General features: G+C 35.8%; 1 protein-coding gene across 1 annotated transcript in view; it reads right to left on the minus strand.

Annotated features, from left to right (window-relative positions):
• Positions 1-6,468: 6,468 nt before the first annotated feature.
• Positions 6,469-21,904, minus strand: part of LOC136025482 (tropomyosin-1, isoforms 33/34-like) — a 17,848-nt gene continuing 2,412 nt past the window's right edge. The window contains exons 2-6 of the mRNA XM_065701515.1: positions 19,424-19,465; positions 14,068-14,151; positions 10,603-10,687; positions 7,275-7,376; positions 6,469-6,863 (exon numbers count right to left, since the gene is read on the minus strand). Coding sequence (XP_065557587.1) covers positions 6,595-6,863; positions 7,275-7,376; positions 10,603-10,687; positions 14,068-14,151; positions 19,424-19,465 — 582 coding nt within the window. The 3' untranslated portion in view covers positions 6,469-6,594. The remainder of the gene's footprint in view (positions 6,864-7,274; positions 7,377-10,602; positions 10,688-14,067; positions 14,152-19,423; positions 19,466-21,904) is intronic.

Here is a 21,904-nt window from a genome sequence, read left to right on the forward strand (position 1 = left end):
CAAGATTCATTATACTTAAATTGCTTGTGAATACAACACGTAAATTGTTCTTTAAACAAACTTTTTTCAGTTTTGAAGTAATTTTCGGAATATAAGGTAGGTAAATCGTGCTTGTGGGTTTATTTGAATCATTTACTGGTGTGGGATTTAAGGCTTCAGAAGAATGCATCTTTAATCTTTGAGCAATAACAGTATTTATGAGAGAAATTGGGTACCCGTTGCCAAAAAGTATGTCTGTAATAAAATTTAATTCTTTTTTAACATACGGCTCTGAACAGATATTAAGTACTCTATCCACAAGAGATATTACCACACCTCTTTTAACCTGTGGAGGATGGTTAGATTTGAAGTGAAGGTATCTATTATTATGCGTAGGTTTTCTGTAAACCGTAAATTCAAGTTTATTCACACTGCGTATTATCAATACATCTAAAAAAGGTATTTTTCCATCTCTTTCGGTCTCTAGAGTGAATTGCAGGTTTCTATCGTAAGTATTTAAATGTTCTAGAAAACATTTAAGTTCACTTTCGCCATAATTTCAAACTGAAATTACATCGTCCATGAAACGTCCCTAAAACACATGATTAAGAAAATACGAATCTAGGGCCCAATTTTCAAGATTCTCGACGAAAATATTTGCGAGTAGGCCTGATAGAGGTGCTCCCATAGGAAGGCCCCTTACCTGTTTGTAATATGAATCTCGAAACTGGAAGTGCATGGAATATTTGTTACATAATTTAACCAAATGCATGAGAACATAGACCTATTGCTGACTCTTCAATTAGATGGTAATTGTTTTCCAGTTTATTTTGTAATAATTGTTCAGATTTTGAAACATCAATACCTAGTTGATGGGGGGCTTCGCGCCCACGTCAATCGACAAATAACTTCATGACACATATAGCTAAATCCTTATAATGACGTCAGTCAAGAAACATGACGTCAGTCGACACACAAACATGACGTCACTCGACACACACACAGACAACTTATTTTTATATATATAGATATACTAGCTTTTGGGGTGGCGCTTCGCACCACCCCAACACCTAGTTGGTGGGGGCGCTTCGCCCCCCCCCCAAGCCCCCCGCGCGCGTAAGTCGTTACGCGCCATATTAGTTATGCGCCATTGTAGTTGTGTCCCTGTGTCCCACCTGTGAATATAGATAGATATAAGGTGGGACATAGGGACACAACTACAGTGGCGCGTAACTAATATGGCGCGTAACGACTTACGCGCGCGGGAGGCCTGGGGGGCGCGAAGCGCCACCCCAACAGCTAGTATATCTATATATATATAAATAACTGTATGTGTGTTATGTCTGTCGAGTGACGTCATGTCGTCATGAAGTTAGTTGTCGTCATGTTTGTTACGACGATGACGTCATTAAAGGTATTTAAGAAATTCGTTCAAAGACAATTTTTTAATTGTCAGAAGATCGTAACGGAAAAATGTTTAATTGTAAAATGACTGAAGAACCTACAATGGCAACAGCCGAGAAAGAGATAATGCCAGATTAGGAATGTGCAATATCCGTCAAAGAAGGCGTGTCGAGGAACTACCAGAGCAACGCAAAAACCAGACTTGCTGCTAAAAGAGAAAGTGAAAAAAGAAGGCGTGCCGAGGAATCACAAGAGCAACGTGAAAATTATCGCTTGGCATTAAGGTACAGCCCAGTCGATGATTATAGTAGATGTGTTCAAATTGGGACTATGTCTAAAATTTGTCCCTACTGCAAGGCCTTGAAATTTAATAGTGAAACAATGGGAATGTGTTGCGCCTCAGGAAAAGTTAAACTTCCTCAGCTGGCTGCACCCCCAGAGCCACTGAAGACTTTGCTTACTGGAACTACGTCAGAATCTAAGCGTTTTTTTTTTATCAAAAATCAGAAAATATAACTCATGTTTTCAAATGACGTCGTTTGGTGCCCAAATCGAAAATTCAGATCAATTTATGCCTACTTTCAAGGTAAAAGGGCAAATTTATCATAGAGCAGGGTCCCTTCTACCATCCTCAGGCGAGAATTATAAATTTTTATAATTGTACTTCATCAGTGATGGAAATTCTGAATTGAATGCACGTTGCAAAATTTCTCCCGACGTTGAAAGGACAATCGTTTCCCAATTGCAACATCCTTTCCACGAAAATAATAATTTTGTGCGTCTATTCAAAACAGCCATCGATTTGATGCCTACTGATACGCATAAAATTGTTATTTCCGCTGACAAAACGCCTCCTGGCCAACATGTGCGTAGATACAATGCTCCAACTATCGACGAAGTGGCAATCGTTATGGTCGGTGATCAGTTTTTACCTCGAGATATTATTCTTCATAAGCGAAACGCTCAGTTGGTATGAATTGCTGAAACTCATCGATGCTACGATGCCCTACAATATCCTATCATTTTTGGGATGGAGCCGACTGCTATCACTTTAATATTAAATTGATAAATCCAGCCACTAACAAAGAAACGAATAAGAAATGCAGTGCAATGCATTATTATTCCTATATACTAATGATTCGGCAGGATGAAGACAATTATATTTTAAAAGGCCGTCAATTGTTTCACCAATACATCATTGATATGTATGCAAAAACTGAATCAGAACGTTTGCTATTTATCCGTCTGAATCAGACCAAGCTCCGCTCTGAACAATACATTCATTTGCGAGATGTAGTTGTAAATGACGGTAATACCACAAACGTTGGAAGATTAACGATTTTACCTTCGTCATATGCTGGCAGTCCCCGTCATATGCATGAATATGCTCAAGATGCTATTGCGTATGTTCGTCTCTATGGTCGTCCAGATTTATTTATTACATTTACATGTAATCAATTTTGGGACGAGATACAGCAGCTTTTACTTCAAGGACAATTGGCGGTTCGGAGAAATGACATTACGCCCCGTATCTTCCGGCAAAAGTTGAAATCACTGATAAACAACATAGTAAAACTTGAAGTCTTTGGGTCAGTGCGATGCTGGATGCACTCAGTGGAATGGCAAAAACGAGGATTGCCAAACGCACATATACTATTCTGGCTACATTATAAAATTACTTCTGATGAAATTGATGATGTGATTTCCGCTGAAATACCTGATGAAAATGTTGATAAGGGGTTATATGATATTGTTGTAAAAAATATGATACATGGACCTTGCAGTGCACTGAACGAAAATTCACCATCCATGGCCAAAGGAAGGTACACAAAGCAATATCCTCGACTTTTAGTACCCAACACAATTACTGGCAATGATGGTTACCCCCAATACAGAAGAAGATCTACTGAAGATGGCGGTAAAAGAGCAATAATAAAGCAGCGTAACGGTACCACCATCGAAGTAGATAACCAGTGGTTTGTTCCATATTTCCCATTATTATCAAAAATATTTAATGCACACATAAACGTTGAATAATGTAACTCCGTAAAGGCAATCAAATACATATGTAAATACGTCAAAAAAGGCAGTGACATGGGAGTTTTTGGCTTGCAGTCCGAAATTAAAGATATCGACAAAATCGTACAATATCAGGCTGGAAGATACATAAGCAGTAATGAAGCTGTTTGGCGAATTCTTTCATTTCTGATACATGAACGTAGTCCAGTTGTTGTTCACTTAGCGGTACATTTAAAAAATGGTCAACGTGTTTATTTTTCGGAATCCAGCGTGCAACAAAGAGCCCTGAATCCACCGGTTACAAAGTTAACTGCTTTCTTTTTGCTATGCAAGTGCCTTCGTATTACACGTGGAATACTAAAAATAAAGTATTTGAACGTCGAAAACTGGGTAAGTCAGTCGACGGCCAACCTACCATTTTCAAAGATACCACGATAGGAAGTCTCTACACCGTTCACCACAATCAACATGAATGCTTCTTTCTACGCCTGCTTTTGGTGAATGTACCCGGTCCGACGTCCTTTGAGTATTTGAGAACTACAAACGGTACTATACATGACACTTACCGTAGTGCATGCCAAGCTCTGAATTTATTGGAGAATGACCAACATTGGGATAACTGCATCAATGACACGTGCGAAACGCCAACTCCAAGTCAAATTCGTGCATTGTTTGGAATCGTACTAACAATTTGCTCTCCTTCAGATTCTAAGGAGTTATGGGAAAAATATAAATCGAAAATGTCCGAAGATATACTCCATCGAAAACGGTTAGAGACGTCAGATACGACTTTTGATTTTACATCAGAAATTTATAACTACACTTTAATTATTATAGAAGATTTGTGCGTATGTATGGCAAACAAACCTCTTCAGGATTTTGAATGCCTTCACCTAATCGTACCGCTGCTGTTTCGACATGTGTAGAATTGGATCGTGAACAAAGTTACAGTACGAGTGATCTATTGTCGTATGTACAAAATAACATTTCCAAGTTAACGTCGGAACAAAAAGACATTTATGATACGGTAATGCATTGTGTCGGAGAAATTTTCTTTTTGGATGCGCCAGCAGGTACTGGTAAAACGTTTGTGATAAAACTGATTCTGGCATCAATTCGATCAAAAAATGATATAGCGTTGGCAATTGCGTCGTCCAGAATAGCCGCAACGTTGCTGCCTGGTGGAAGAACTGCTCATTCCGCTTTGAAATTGCCTCTCAATTTGCATTCTACAGAAACTCCCACGTGCAATATTTCCAAATCATCTGGGATGGGTAAAGTATTACAAAAATGCAAACTTATTATTTGGGACGAGTGCACAATGGCACACAAAAAAATCGCTCGAGGCTCTGGATCAATGTTTGAAAGATTTGTGAGGGAATTCAGAACCCTTTGACAGCACATAATATTGCTTGCGGGAGATTTCAGGCAAACATTACCTTTAATACCTAGATTAACCCCTGCAGACGAAATGAATGCTTGCCTGAAAAATTCTTTTCTGGGCACACGTAAAGACATTAAAATTAACTACAAATATGCGTGTCCGATTGCAAAACGATGACTCTGGTCAAACATTTTCAGATCAATTACTGGCAATTGGAAACAGAAAGTTCCCAGTAGACTCAATTTCAGGACTTATACAACTACCTCCTGAATTCTGTAATTTAATGACGTCAAAAAATGAATTGATTGAAAAAGTATTTCCGAATATTCTAAAAAATTATAAAAATAATAAATGGCTAAGTGAAAGAGCGATTCTTGCACCAAAAAATATAGACGTCCACGAAATCAACAATATTGTTTTGACCAAGATTCGAGACCAGGCAGTCCTTTACAAGTCAGTCGACACAGTTTTGGAACCAAATGAGGCGGTCAATTATCCATCTGAATTTTTAAATTCCGTGGATCTTTCTGGGTTTCCAGCACACGTGCTACAACTAAAAATAGGCGTACCAATAATATTGTTACGTATCATAAACCCACCAAAGCTTTGCAATGGCACGCGACTTGCCGTAAAAAAAAATAATGAATAATTTAATAGAGGCGACAATCTTGACAGGGCCTTTTGAGGGTGAGGCTGTTCTTATTCCTCGCATTCCCATTATTCCAACGGATCTGCCTTTTCAATTTTAAAGATTGCAATTCCCAATTCGATTAGCATTTGCAATCACCATCAACAAAGCTCAAGGTCAATCATTAGAAAAGTGTGGTATAGATCTTAATACTGATTGTTTTTCCCATGGACAATTGTACGTTGCATGTTCGAGGGTCGGGTAACCTGACAATCTATTTATATGCAGCGATAATTGGACAGCGAAGAATGTTGTATATTCGCAAGTTTTACGCAGTTAATTTGTATTGTATCTATCTATCTATCTATCTATATAAAAACGAGTTGTGTGTATGCATGTTTTTTTTGTTTGTAAAAAGAGCGTTTGCATATGACGTCATTATAAGTACATAAGGCTTTGTATATGCACAGACAATGGGAAAGCCAAGAATGTTGTATATTCGCAAGTTTTACGTAGTTCAAAACACATTTATAAATCTATCTATATTCATAGGTGGTACACAGGGACACAACTACAATGCCACGTAACTAATATGGCGCGTAACGACTTACGCGCGCCGGGGGCTTGGGGGGGGCGAAGCGCCCCCACCAACTAGGTGTTGGGGTGGCGCGAAGCGCCACCCCAACAGCTAGTATATATATATGTGTGTGTTTGTCTTTTAAGAAGTACCTTATACAAGAATCCAATAAATTATGTTTACGATTTAATCTGTATGTAATAGTTTAATTTTAATCATGGTTGCAGCAGCAGCTGCAACCTATTAGAATACAAACCACGGCCCAAGAATTTATGTATAGAAGCTATCTAACATGAATCGGCAATGTCAATATAGGGGAAAATATAGTTCATTTGTTCGTCTCTTCAGCTGTTCAGAAGCTAATAATTGGGATCTTTAGCCCAAATTATCAGAAAGAAAAATATTGACAAGAGTTATACAGTGACAGGTTTTGATTAATTATATTACATAGAATCCCAAGATATAAATAAAATCGGATACAAATCCTTTAACATTTATTATTTCTTAGATATCGCTTACTCCATTCACAAAAATTATAACACATACAAAAAAAAAACATGAAACCTAAAGCGCCAGATAACATCCACAACCAGCAGTAACCACTTAACTTTCAGCCGGGGCTTCCACGACAGCTTCAGGCGCAGTTTCTGCAGGGTTTGGTTCGACAGGTGTTGCTTCGACGGGGGTTGCCTCTGCAGGTGTTGCTTCTGGAGGTACGGCTTCTGCAGGTACTGTTTCTGCAGGCAGTGTTTCTGCAGGTGATGCTTCGGCAGGAGGGGCATCAGCTGCTGGTACTTCACCTGCCTCAGCAGGAGTTGATTCAGGAGTAGGTGCTGGCTCTCCATCTGCTGGTGCAGCTTCAGTGGATAAACCTTTAAAAATTGATTTTATTTACTTAGCTTAGTTAGTAATAAAATAAAAAGAAAAGTAAAGAGCAAATCCTAAGCTTTGACAGAATATAAGCAATTGCACAAAATGGAAATAAAAATGACAGTACGCCACATATCATGCGTTTCAAGATCAGCATTTTAGGCACTGACATCTATTGTCTAAAAATGGCAGCCTCTATAAGTATTGACCATTCTGTTCAGTTTCTTGCCTCAGACTTATTTGACGTTTGAGTGCTTTCAATTGCAAAAAAAAAATTGATGCATGAGCTACTGGCTAGAAAACGAGATTACAAAAGGTTGATCAAAATCTAGACTGACAGACAAAGAGTACAAACAGTATCTATGACGACACTTAATTTCATCCTTACTATTTGTCGCACATAATCAAATTACCTTCAGTAGCAGGTTGGTCTGAAGCTGACTGATCAGGAGCAGCCGGCTGCTCTATGGTAGCTGGCACTGTCTCGCCTTCAGCTGGGGGTGGTGGGGCTAGACCTAGTTGAAATATTAGTTAAGAATACAGGTAGCTTAAAGTTAAAATTCATTCACCTAGTCCATTTTTACATTAATAAAGCTACTTTCTTAAAAATTGTTTTCTGATTTGCAAAGTTGTATGCTGTGACCCGGGTAAATATACACGCCCCCCCCCCCCCCATCGCAACTGTTGTCTCAAAATTTTGCATTTTTCCAATAATTCTCTATATGATTTTGTTACTTCTGCGTTTTTTTCGAAGTGCGTTTTTTTATCAAAATTCGACTCTAAATGGCCAAAATGACGTGAAAGGAAAATTCTATCAAAATACTTCACTGAGTCTCTCACGATTAGGAATTAATGTCCCTAGGCATTTAGATTGTCTGTTAAAGAAGCTTTGCCTAGCTTATTACCTCTAAGCCTTATTCAAACTACTGGGAACTGGTATAAAATAGCACAGGTCTTATCTCTACACAGAGGGGAAAGGGAAAAGCTTCCACCCTAAATAAGATACTTGTTATATTGTTTCCTTTTCCCATCTTAGAGATTTTACAGTATGTCGATAAAAAATATATGAGACCAGTTTCCTTGGAAACTGCGTATAGTATCCCTCTTAATAAAGATGAAACCAGCGGACAGATGTGCGTAAAAATCAGCTTAAAACGAAGAGCGAACAAAAAGACCAGATTGTAAGTATTGAATGGAGGGACGGGAGGAGGGACATATTTAGAGTGGCTCAAATTTTGAAGCAGGGACCGCTTGGGAAAAAGCAAAACAAGAAAAAGTTAATTATTAACAAGAAATAAGCAAAGACAAATGGGGAAAATCCAGGAAATCAAGTAATCTTGAAATGTTATGAGAGGGAGCTTGAGGCCCTGTGTTTCCTTACCATGATTAAATAATAAAAAAACACTAGTTTTTTTTTAACTGAAAGTAAGGAGCGACATTAAACTTAAAACGAACAGAAATTACTCCGTGCATGAAAGGGGCTGTTCCCTTTTCAATGCCCCGCTCTTTACGCTAAAGTTTAACTCTTTCTCTTAACTCTACTTTATTAAACATTAAAAACTTTAGGGTAAAGAGCGGGGCGTTGAAAAGGGAATATCCCCTTTCATACACGGATTAATTTCTGTTAGTTTTAAGTTTTAATGTCGCTCCTTACTTTCAGTTAAAAAAAACTAGTTTTTTTATTTAATTTCTAAACGTTTTTGAATTAATGCATGTTTGATTTTGGCTCTCCGCACATAAATCATTAAAATGAAATTTGTATATTAATTCTTTTTTTGGCTAAATGGCTTTCTCTTAGTTTTGATCAGACGATTTCGAGAAAGAAGGGGTGGGGGAGGAGGCCTAGTTGCCCTCCAATTTTTTGGCTTTGTGAAAAGGCAACTAGAACTTTTAATTTTTAACGAACGTTTTTATTAGTAAAAAATATACGGAACTTAAGAATTAACTTAAGTAACAAACTTTTATATTCTCACATTTTTATTATGTATATAAGGGGGGTTTGTCCCCTCGCTAATACCTCACTCTTTACACTAAAGCTTAAATTTGGCCCAACTCTTTAAGAATGACCCCTGAATCAGAAAGGCCGTAAAATAAATAGTTGAAATTATCAAAAATACTTTAGCGTAAAGAGCGAGGTATTTAGGAGGAGATAAACCCCTGGTATGCGTAATAATCTCTGTTCGTTTTAAGTTTAATGCTGCTCCTACTTTCAGTTGAAAAAAACTTTGTCGCATTTATTTTTTCATTGTTTTTTTTATAATAATGCTAGAAAATCCTGCGCCTCCTTCATTGAATTTCTCTTCCGCCATGACATATTCCTCCAAGGAAAAATCCGATTCTTTTGATGTGTCTTTTAGTATCAAAATTCTGTTTTTTAGAGCTTCGTTTACTATTGAGCCGGGTCGCTCCTTACTGCAGTTCGTTACCACGAACTATTTGATTAAAACATGTTAAAACAATGAAGTTACAATGAACAAGTTATAACAAATAATGAAGTTACAACAAACAATGAAGTTAAAACAAATATCTTTGATAAGAAAAGTAAGTATCGACGATCCCTTGGATTCAGAAAAAAAACGGACAAAAACCATAGACAGTGCATTCACGTTGACTCAACATAAAACTCTGTGTCTCCCGTGCATATTATTCCCAGCCTGGTCCCGCTGAGCAGATGGCCAGGGAAACTAGGGATAGAGATCAACCAATTGCAAATTAAAATTTCTAATACCCCATTAAGGACCATAATCTAACGGATGGTAACTCGGCTCCCCTTCAAAGCTCTGCGCACCTTCAGCCCCGTATGACAGTAGATAAATATTTCAAGATATCCAATTATGCCAGAATGGCAGAAGTTCCGGAAATTTCTCTTTAGGAGAGACCTGATTCATTCAATTCCACAACCAAGGGTCAAAATTATGTTGTGAATAAGACAGAGATCTTCATGAGCTTATGTTGTGAGAGCTTAAGAGTATATAAGACAGAGCTTAATAAATGCACATTAACAGAAACTGGATATGTTATACCTTGCTGAAATTGAAGTCCTTCAAGAATTTTTAATGTGTATGACGGAAGGGCACAAAGAGAGGCTTTGGAGCCTTTTCCTCTCCCATCTTAAAATTTAGAATCACTGGCACAGTGTGCTCCTTGTGACTTGCGACGATTCAGGGACTATTTAGGGAAAGGTTCTAAATGTTTAATATTCTAAACCTCTAAACCTCTAATCCTTAACCGCTCAATAATGGTACTAGAATACATATTTAACTTTAGTTGAAAATTTAATGAATTTAACCAAATTTAATATAGAACAGATTCAAGTCATAAATTAAAATATGTATTTTGCTTGTTTCCTTCTCCTTTGGTTTTAAGTAAAGATTGAAATATGTTATTATCGTCTATTAAAGAAGGAAAATAAAGAATAGAGAGAAGCTAAGCCAAGACATTAGTTGTTGTCCGAGATTAAGGTTTCTTGATCCTATTTCTCATACTTTTTTGCATGTTATTGTGATTCACACCATGTCAAGAATCTGTGGAATGGATTTTAAAAAACTATTGGATTTGCTGAACTTTTTTGAAAACACTGCCTATGGTTTCCCTTAATTTTAGAGTCAAAGAAAATTTAATGCTCTTGTAATAGTTCAATTTTATAATCTTTTGTCATAAATATAATATGTTCCTACTAAATTTTCCAAATTTGTTAAAATACATGAACCTAGTATTTAATGTTAAAAATATATAAATTACCTTCTACTGGTGCAGCTTCACCTTCAGCTGGGGGTTGTTCTTCTCCTGCTGGTGTCTCAGCGGGAGCACCTTCCCCTGATTCAGCCTAGAAAAAAAATAACTTTATTTCGGATTTTAATTGAGGAGAGCCTTTAATATGAGCATTGACACCAACAGGGAGGGGAGAAAGTAGCAATTGAAGAAGCAAAAAGCACCAGGGAATGTTGTATTTTACATCATTATTGTCAGGAGAAACAACCTTCTTTCCTTGATGTTTATTTTTAGCAGGCCTAACCGAAATACCTATTCCTAGGATTGTATCAAACTTCATGAATATTCTCAACACTAATTATATCCTCCCCCCTTATAGCCCTGGTTTATCCTACCATAAAGCACAAACAACTCCAGAATCAAAATGGCGCCATATATTACGACCTGAGAGTCTCCAACCAAATTAGCTAGAAAGTCTTCTAATTAATAACTGCTTTTGGAAGGTGACTGTTGGCTATCGAAGGATGAATCATTCTTTATGAAGAAGCCTGGTATATCAAGCCAGTGGAACTAAAAGTATTTTAGATCATAAAATTCTATTCAAGAGAGTAAAAAAGGATCTAGTTACAGGTTTCTGCGTAATTATTGAGTCAAAGCCGTTCAGCCACAAGACTTTTATGATGAATATGTTTCATCACTTGGAAACATCAGATTTAAGATTCACTGACAAGACATCAACATGAGTACATATTCTGAAATTTATAATCAAATTTTCTTGACAAAGCAGGCAAATATTATCTAACCTAAAGGCCAGTTTATAGATCTATAAGCTATTCTGGAAAAGTCTTGTGGTATCTTTATTTTTGGACAATTACCCATAGGTGAATGATTTTAGTTTAGGGGGAGCTTATATTGTGGGCTTTGGTTGAGATATTTGTAGCAAGAATAACATAGGTGAAAATTCGCACGAATCTATAATCTACCTTTTGGAGTGAAAGAAAACTTACCTGTAATTTCTAACTATTTACTTTTATCAGGTTGTAGCTTTGCTATAACCACGGTTGGCTTAGATACATCTTTTTTTACATTTCATTTTAGCATAGATTAGCTTAATTAATTTTTAAACAAAATTACTTCTAGAAATACAACTTAAGAAGTTTACAAATTAAACATTGATTTGTGAATAATTTTCTATTTCGATTATTAATATAAATAACAGATAAGTATATTGGATTTTCAATAAATATTTTATAGTTTATAACTTAGGTTACATCTTGCCTTTAGATCATCAGAGCAATACGTCTTACTAAATCAAAGGTATTTCCCCCCCCCCCTTCGCATACAAGTCCAGTCGACATTTTCCGTCATGAGTAAACCAAAAAAATCTCAATCATCCTTAAGCTTCTCAATCATCCTTAGGACAGAACCTTAGTTCTGCCCTAAGATGGATGGATGGATGATAGACTATCTGTCAACATGTGAAATTGACATCATTTTTATACATTCCTGAAAAAGGCTTATGCCATCTCTGTTATGGCTTTTTCTCCGATTAGCCATAATCTCTTACTCAGCGGTCATACTCCTGTCAAGGCTCTCACTCAGCTATTTGTCCTAGATGTTTCTCCCATTAGCCATGATAACTTGATTTTAATAGTACCTTAGGCTATGCTAAAATGAGTAAGGTCATTCTGACCACATTCTTCATATAAAAATCTTACAACTGTTTTGGCTCTACCGAAATTCCAACTATCAATCCAATAGAGCTTTTGTGATTAAGGACAGAAAATGCTCCTTGAGTGTTAATTGTGATAATAATAAATCATTTAATTGTATGTTTTTTTTTAATGGGTAAATTTATATTTTAACTATATCTAGCAATATGTTAATAATTCATATATTTTGAAACACTTGTTTGAATTTTTGGCAGCATTTATTCCGCATTCCTTTTTTTTCATCGCATATTTTTCACCATACCATTTAAAAAGATGGTTTACTGCGGATCTGGAAACATCTTGTCAAGAGGTATTCCCCCCCCCCTCCCCTTGGATTCCACAAAAAATAGAAGTTTCTAAAAACCAACACTCATTAGGGGTTATTAGTTTTTGTTTAAGCTGGTATCCACATGTTGACAAAATCACTATCAAAGCTGTTATTCTCTCATAAATTTTGCAAAAAATACCTCCCCCACAAAACACCTCCTAAAGTTTGTCAAATCATTTGTCTGATCTCACTTAAAGTTTGTCAGTCCTGCCTTTTTACTACACTCTCACCAAAGCACAAAGAGAAAAAAAAATCTAGAAAATACCAAAAGGGCTTTAAAATTGATATAGGGTCAAGGTAAGTTCTCATGCTCCTTTAGAGTCCTTTCTCCTACATAAGTTCAAACAAGCCATTCTGACGGGGAGTAAAGATATCCTATGTGAAGGTCCCAAATTAATGCTCATTCTGGTCCTCCTATTTTTGGTATTTTCTCCAGCCTTACACTCCCACCCAACCCTAAAATCATCGTAAACGCACGAAGGGGAATCCTGTAACTTGCACTGTGGTATCTACCTATCACGTCTTAGATACCAATACAGTTATGAAAACTCCTATCTTGCCCATGTGATGCTTTTGGTACAGAGCTCTGAACTTGGCGCCTCCTCCAAGCCCGCACTCCGACACGTAGATCGTACACACCATAGGCGGGAACGTAATTTTGTTTTATTGCACACACAGCTTAGATACCAATATTGGTATCTAAGCTGTGCTGCCAGTTTCCTGTTTCCAGCCACTAGCATCGCTACCGCGCACTGTGTCCCAAAAATAAGTCGAGTTTTCATAACTGTATTGGTATCTAAGCTGTGCTACCGATGACAAGTATGGGAAATATTGTATATCCTCATTTTTGAGTGTTACAGTTCAAGCAGGTAGTAGGAAATAACACGTTGTATCTCCTTATTCTTTTTTACCCTTGGTAGTTAAAGAAAATTAAACATTATCTTTACCGGGACCTAATTGAAGAAAACAAAAGTGTGACACTAAAGGGGTAGTTTTTAAGACTAGGAGAAGCTATATTTGCTAAAATCTGCTAACTTTGCTGAATTACTAGACTGAAATGGTTTTTGGATGTTATGCAACTATTTCAAACTCTTTACTATTAATCCATGGTCTAAATTTTCGATGAAGAGTGTAATTACACTTTCCGTTTATACAAATATCATCAGATTTATATTAAAATTGAACATTTTGAGAATTTCAATTTAGGCTTTTGCACATGGCAATATCGGGCATAAATTTGATTGAGCCTATGCAACTCCTATGATATTCGTTCAAATTTAATCACGAACTCTAAGGATTACCATTCCCATCTTGAGAAGAAACATATTTTTTGTCTCCCATTGGAATTCTTATATTCTAGCTGTATAAAAATGATATTTATCCCTCTTCTGTTAATATTTAGGCATAAATTTGATGCAACAAAACTATTTACAATTGGTTCAGTGAATAACTTACAGCAGGTGAATCTTCTGCTGCAGGTTCTGACGTAGCTTCTCCTTCAATGGCACCTTCTGCACCACCTTCCGCGCCTTCTCCTTCCTAGAAAATCATAAAACTATGAAAATGAGCACCAAGAAATATTAGGAAAAGCCCAATTTCAGTTGAAAAACTGCCTTCATAATCAATAGACTTTTCCACAAATTCTTGAACCTCTTTGAAATTTACGCTAAGGTTTAAGAAGAAGCACAATTCACTGTATTCTAAAACTCGGGCACAATATTTTTAATTTCAATATATTTGTATATCTTTCATACCTAGAATTCAATAATATGACTGCTTTTCTTCAAAAAATGACTAAATTACTTTCAATAATGTTCTATACAATCAAAACCAAAAGTTAGTTGAAATTTTCAGTATTTTATAAATCGACTTCAGTGATTTACGCTTCATCTTGAAAGCAACACCCAAATTGAGAATTCACCAAAACACCAAGCTTTTCAGTGGCTACAAGATTTTAGTATATAAGCAGGAACGTAAATTTTCAGTACCTCATCAGATGCTTTGTATGTATATCGAATTTTATCTTTTCTGCTGTAAAACTCATGGTATTGTCTTTAATTAGGCTTCATTATAATCATAACTCTGACTTACACAAGCACACAGACACACAAACAAGCACACAACACATACTGGCTTTCTTCAGGAAAGCCAGTTGAAAAACTTGTTTATCTTGTTTTTACCATTTGGCCTTTTCTGGAGCAAACCCGTCTCCTGCTGGTTTAGCAGATATATAAGAAGCAAAATATAAGAAGTACTTCTTATATTTTGCTGGGCACCTTAAATTAGATTGTTAAAGCTTAAAATTATATTTGTTATTTTAAAACACCAAATTATTCATGATTTAATGGTTCCTTTTATTATTTGGCGACATTCCTTAATGACATGATTTTCACAATTTGTCTGGCTTCATTAATGCTGTATCTTAACCAACATATGATCTTTCCGAGGGCGTATCATGGATTTTGCTGAGGGAAGGAGGGTATTTATTCGGTTGGGGGAGGGGCATGTAGCTTACAAAAACTTTATAAAACGTATCAAAACTTGTTAATATATATTTTGGAATTTTCCAATAGTCGAATAAAAAATTCGGTGGGAGGGGGTTAAAACCGGTTACATCCCCCTCGATACACCTTTGTTTGAGCCCAAATTGACTTTTAACTGAATAGTTATTTTTACTTAAGCAAATGTGAGCGTAACAAGTAAAATGGTCATGGTTGTAGCGGCAGCTGTAACCAAGTAAAGAGCAACCAAAAGTTAAAAAACGCGTTTTGAAAAAAAACTGCCAAGTGAAAAAATTTCCTGTGACACTGACTCACGAATGATAACTATTATTCGGTTCGTCTTAAAAGTAAAAGCTTATTGCGATACAGTTATGTCGAAAAAAGGCCTGAAGCCCCTCGAAAATGGTGTCAGATCAAAATCAAAAGCTTATCATTGGAATCAGCATGGAGGAAAACCTTATGCAAGGAAATTATAGTCCCTATCCTTGAACAACAAGGAAAATCACTTTTTTATTTATTTTTTTTGTTAGCTTTCATTCGAAAACTATTGCTCATATTAGTGCATTTTTATCAATTTTACCATTCGTGTGTACGATATAGCAGTAAAAACAAAACTTTTAGCGCCACTTCTTAATTGGAAAAGCTCTGAAGTAAAAAACAGGTACTATTTTAATAATTATGGTTCAGAACCCTTAACTGGAGTTTACCCTATACAGGTAATATCCATATACAGAAAACCTTATACAGGGAAATTACAGTCCCCCTCCTTGAACAACAAGGAAAATCCCTTTTTTTCATCGGTATCACTGATCAGTCTCCTGTTTTTTCTTGTTGTTTTTTTCTTTTTCTTTTTTTTCAACAGGCCGAGCGGGCTACCAGAGCATCATAGAAAGATGCTTATAGGCTCATTCACAAGCCATTTCTCATATAAAACGGCAATTATGGTGGCGTGTCTAAAGTGGAAAAGATGGAGCTATTGAGCAAGTAGAATTTATAAGAGTAATGACTCATTTGAAAGCTATTGCTCATACATTGGTGTTTTTTCTTGTTTTTTTTTATCAATTTTCCCATTCGTAAATGCGATATAGCATTTACTGGAGATTACTTTAGACTGGAACCCCTTAACTGGAGATTTACCTTATACAGGTAATCTCCATATACAGAAAACCTTATACAGAGGAATTACAGTCCCCCTCCTTGAACAACAAGGAAAACCACCTTTTTTTTCATCGGTATCACTGATCTGTCTCCTTTTTTGTTTGTTATGTTTTTCTTCTTTTTTTCAACAGGCCTAGCGGGCTACCAGAACATCATAGAAAGATGCTTATAGACTCATTCAAAAGCCATTTCTCATATAAAAACAGCACTTTTGGTACCGTGTCTAAACTGGAAAAACTGGAGCTATTGGGCTAGCAGAACTTAAAAGATATGTCTCATTTAAAAGCTATTGCTCATACATTAGTGTTTTTTTTTTTTTTTTTTTTTTTTTTTTTATCAATTTCCCCATTAGTAAATGCTATAAAGCACTGAAAATAACACTATGGTACCGCTTCTTAAGTGGAAAATTACTGAAGTAAAAAACAAGTGCTATTGTAAAAGTTATGCTCCAAAACCCTTAAGTGGAGATCTACAAGATCCACTCCCGTACATTCCCCCTCCAAGGCCCCTTAGTAAGTTTCCTAAATCGTCTGATCATCAGTAAGCTACTGAAACATTAGCATGCTGCCACACAATCGTAGATGGATGTTTAATGGCTCAAATGAAAGCTATTGCTTATATTGAATAAGTTTTTACAAATTCTACCAACTAGTATATTTTATATACTTACTGTGTTTACTAGTTTCTGGGGAAAATTTGCAACTTTTTGTCAGCGTTGAAGAATTAGCTGCAATGTATTAAAGAGTGAACCACAGCCCTAGTAACTAAAAGCTAAAAAATATTAAAACAGTCTTTTTTTTTCTTATTTTTCCCTGGCCTAGCGGTTTACTAGACCATCACAGAGAGATTCGGAAGAGCTCATTCAAAAGCTATTTCTCATATGTACGTGGTTTATATAAATTCTGCAATCTCAAGTCCCATATGACACGAAAAAAAGCACTTTTTATACCATTTTTTGAGGGATAGGGTGAGCGGGCTACCAGAACATCTTAGATAGATTTTTGATAGCTCATATAAAAAATACTTCTCATACCTACTTCCTCCCTATAAATTACACCATCTGCAAGTTACAAAATAACACTAAAAACGGCACTTTTGGTGCCATGTTTCAAATGGGAAAGTTGGGGCTAGTGGACTACCAGAACTTTTCAGAGTGATGTTTAATGGGTCATTTGAAAACTTTTGCTCATGTCTACATGATTTTTAAAAATTCTATCATCCGTAAGTGAGATGTAGCAGGAAAAACAGCACTTTTGATGCCACTTCTTAAGTCTTTTGGTGCCACCACTTAAATCTTGAAACATAAAACGCTATCATTGTAATAATTAAGGTCCAAAACCCTTAACTGGAGGTTTGCAAGAATACCTCCTGCGTGCGCCTTCTCCAGGCCCTCTTAATAAGCTATGCAATTAAAGCCCAAAAATACTGCAGAAAATCTTGAAAGCAACGAAAGCATTCAATCTATAACATAAAGTTCATGTTTTTATGAACTTTATGTATCTATAAAACAATACATGTTTTTCAGGAAAGTTTGTTTTTCGATGAGCAAAAAACTGTTTTTAATCTTTTTTTTAAATTAATCTATTATAAAACATCAAAACAAAAGCGTTACAACACAAAGTCACTTTTTTTAGACACATGCTCTAAAAGAACAGAAATAATCGAATAATTTTCTGAAATAAAGATAAACCATTATCGCCCCCCTTGTCTACAATTACAATGTTTTTATCCATAATAAAATAGAATGAAACTAGTTCATTGAAAATATGCCTACAAGCAAAATACCTTTGAAAGTCAACAGTAGGTAGATTGTTATCATCATCTTATCATCACTAACAAAGAGATAAAAAAAACTTCATTTGACTCGTTCAGGAGATAAATTGATTAATCCGATGTTTTACATTTTAAAGAATTTTGTGTTAAACCAAATTGTTCATTCTCAGTATTCTATACTCAAAAGAAAAAGAAAAACTGTCCGACAATTTTTAGAAGCTATTTAAAAAAAATAATTATTGGTAGTAGATGTTAATTTACTGTGTCCTTTGTTTTATTTCTTTATTGTTTAGTCTTTTTTGACTTATTTAAAGTGTTGCATTATATTATATAGCGTTTTATTTAAATAGCTTTTTGAAACCCAAAGCAACAAAGAAAGAAATGAGCCGAAGAATATCTTTACCAGATGTTTGATAATATAAACCAGCGACATATTTATTAAAAAAAAAATTCATGGTCACTTTGCGGACATAATCAATTTGGCTTCTGGACGGCTATAGTAGCTTAGGAAGTTTGGTGATAAGATCTCAAATATATCATTGCAATTTAGAGCAACCAAAATATATCAACTAAAATTTCTGACCTATTAAACATCAAAAGTATTACGAAAATACAAAATGCCTATAAGGCTAGGGACACCACTTCACGATGATTTGAGGGGAGATATGGCGTACACTACTACATGAAATATTCACGGTTTCTTGTGAAAATTTTACTATAGCTCTTGTCTCATTAAAAATATGAGAGGGCAGCGATCTCTAACTGCTCCGTCTCCAAGACGTCCCTGCTTCAGGCCAAATTGTAATCCGTAAAGACAAGATAAGCTTGTTGCAAGAATTACAGATGAAATTGGTTAGGAATGTTATAAACAAAACACTAAATAAAATTAAAAATGTGAATCGTAAATAAAAGCTATAAAGGAATAAAATAAATAAAATTATTAGCAGATTAGCCTCCGGGACCGAAACGAAGGGTGGAAGAAAGGTTAGAAAAGGGGGTATACTAACATTAAAAGCAGGAAATAAAGTGAAAATTAGCAATTTAAATATTTAAATTAGTATGAAAAGAATAAAGTCTTAAATAAATAAGTGTCAAAAAGTCTAAAAATAAGTGTTTAAAGCGTTAATATATTGCATTTCAAACTTGCTGAAACATACCTTTTTCTATTCTAATCTAGGTCATCTAGGTAAGAAATAAAGAAAGTCCGAGGTGAAAGTCAGGCTCTTCCAGTTGTGGACACACTAAAACTAAGAATAAATAAACAAAAAGGGGGGTAGGGGTGGGAGCAAAGGGATTGAATGATGTTGAATGGACTAGGCGGCCGCTTCAACTGGTACGGCGTCTTCGGATCCCGGGGCTCCTGATTCGCCTTCACTTACTTTCTTTTCATCGCCCGGTTTCTTGGACCACTCGGGCTTTTTCTGAAAAATAGAAAAGAAAACATTTTAAAACAAATATAAGAGTTTCTACTATTCCTGAACACTGTTCTCAGATTGAACACTCTCTCAAATTGTAATTAAGCCCTTTTTAGGCGGTTGTATTTGGATATTCTATATCTTCATAAAAAAAAATTCTAAGCTTTTTTACTTGTGTTTATTGATGACAAAGTCCTTCTGTAGTATCTTCAACTATTTGTCATTTCACAACAAAGTACGAAAATGTTTATTAGCCTACTTGCCGTCTTTGTGCTATTACTACCCAAAACAAATGTCAGATGACAGTCACAAAAGAAAAACAAAGCGTAAACTCTTTGCGAGGACTACGAAAAAATAAAATTTTATGCCCCAAAACATGGAATTATAACTCCCCTACCACCACCACTACCCCTTCCTCCCAAAAAGTGCTGGAAGTTTCAACTCAATATCGCAGTCAAATTGACCAGTGTCCGTTAGACTTAGCCAATCAGTGGTCCGAAGCAATCAAGTGATTCTATACAACGGGTAACAGTTTCTCCGAAATATTTCTGCAATCATAGTCAGTAATTTTTGGATGCTATCAAAAGAGCATGTTTTTTATGCCTAAAAGCATTAGATAAGGGAATACATCTCATTACAGAGATTACAGGTAAAATATCATGAATTTAATACACATTTTGGTAGCTATACCCTTTTTTGTCCCACGGCAAAAGGACCTATTCGAAACTTTCAGGAACAGTTAAATTTTTTTTTGGGGGGGGGATAAATTTAGAGTATTGTATCAAGGAGAAGACAGAACTTTCGATTCTTTGGTCACCACACAAGGGTATACGCAACAGTTTGTTCCTTATGAACGCTGTCCGATGGGCTCTTTGGCAAGTTAATCTATAATTAAAGTATACTGGTTGGGGCCTTTTAAAAGTGTTGCATGTTTTATTAGAATTTTAAAAGGGGTGAAACAATTTTATTTCCAATTTTGGATAGGATCTAAAAGGACATGTCCAAACTACGAAATGAAAATCTAAGAACCAAGATGGACGAAAATGACAGATCTGAGTGGGGAAAAAAATTAAGAATGTGAGCCCTGTGCTGCCTTGCCAAGAAACAACCGTGAAAGTAGATATTCTCTTATTTTGCGGTAATTTGAATTTGAAATATTAGTTACTGTGATAAATAGGATAGGCTGGTCAAAATATCTTCCTAAAATCATTTCTGATAGCGAGGAATCTTTTTTTTTGTTTTGTTTTAGTTTCACCAACAAAGCTATTTCTTGAGAAAACAACTTAATTCGTCAAATATTTGGATAATTTCTTTCGTAGATATGTTTCCTGTGCAAGGGGGCCATCCTTCAGGCCCAAGCCCCTTAAATTTCAATTAATGCTTATGCTTCACGCTGCTATCACTAAAATCGGGTCTCAACGATCAAGTGGGTGCTCCTTTAATCTAAACTCGTGGTAGTAACTTGCTGATCTCGGGACCAGCGTTGCCACTGAGGCATAATTGCACCACTTTTGGTAAAATTGCACAATTCCAGCAAGTGATGACCCATGGATACCTGTAGTCATAGAGGAACTATCATGCTCTCTTTATAGTTCTAAGGATTTTTCAGGATACAAAAAAAGTAATTTTCATATCTGTTTTCGGATACCTGGATACCAACGTCAGGAAGATGCTGCCTCAACTTCAAACCCAAGAAGGTAGGACCCAAGCACCGAAGAGTAGCCATTTAGTGCTTGATGTTTCATTTTTTTATATCTGCAGATTGGAACACCAGTTCAGATTTAGGGACTCGTAACAACCCTTTGTCAATAAAGTATTATCTAATCTAAAAATAATTATAATCATCCTAAATTCAATGTTAAAACTACATGACATTTAATATAGAACACAAAATGTTTTTGGTACTTCTTAGTACCTAAGTATATACCCCAATGTTCTTTGGAATAAAATCAGCAAATCAGACTGACCTCAGGCTTCGAACCTCTGTTTGACAAAACTGCCACACAAAGCGACAAAAATGAAATTGCCAGAGCCAAAGAAAACTATTGTCCAGACTTCCCTAATATGTCAATAGGGATTCTGATAACAAAAGAATTTGGCGAGAAAAAACTTCGAATTATTTTAGAATAAACACGCACCCGTGATCTGTCTTCTGGCAAAAAAATACGAAATTCCACATTTTTTTAGGTAGGAGATTGAAATTTTTGCTATAGGGTTCTCTGATGGTTTGATTTTCGTTAAGATTATATGACTTCTAGGGGGTGTTTCCCCCTATTTTCCAAAATAAGGTAAATTTTCTCAAGCTCGTAACTTTTGATGACAAAGACTAAATTTGATGAAACTTATATATTTAAAATCAGTATGAAAATTCGATTCTTTTAATGTATCTTTTAGCATCAAAATTCCGTTTTTATAGTTTCGTTTACTATTGAACCGGGTCGCTCC

Source organism: Artemia franciscana, chromosome 3, assembly GCF_032884065.1.
Source record: "Artemia franciscana chromosome 3, ASM3288406v1, whole genome shotgun sequence".
Taxonomy (NCBI): domain Eukaryota; kingdom Metazoa; phylum Arthropoda; class Branchiopoda; order Anostraca; family Artemiidae; genus Artemia; species Artemia franciscana.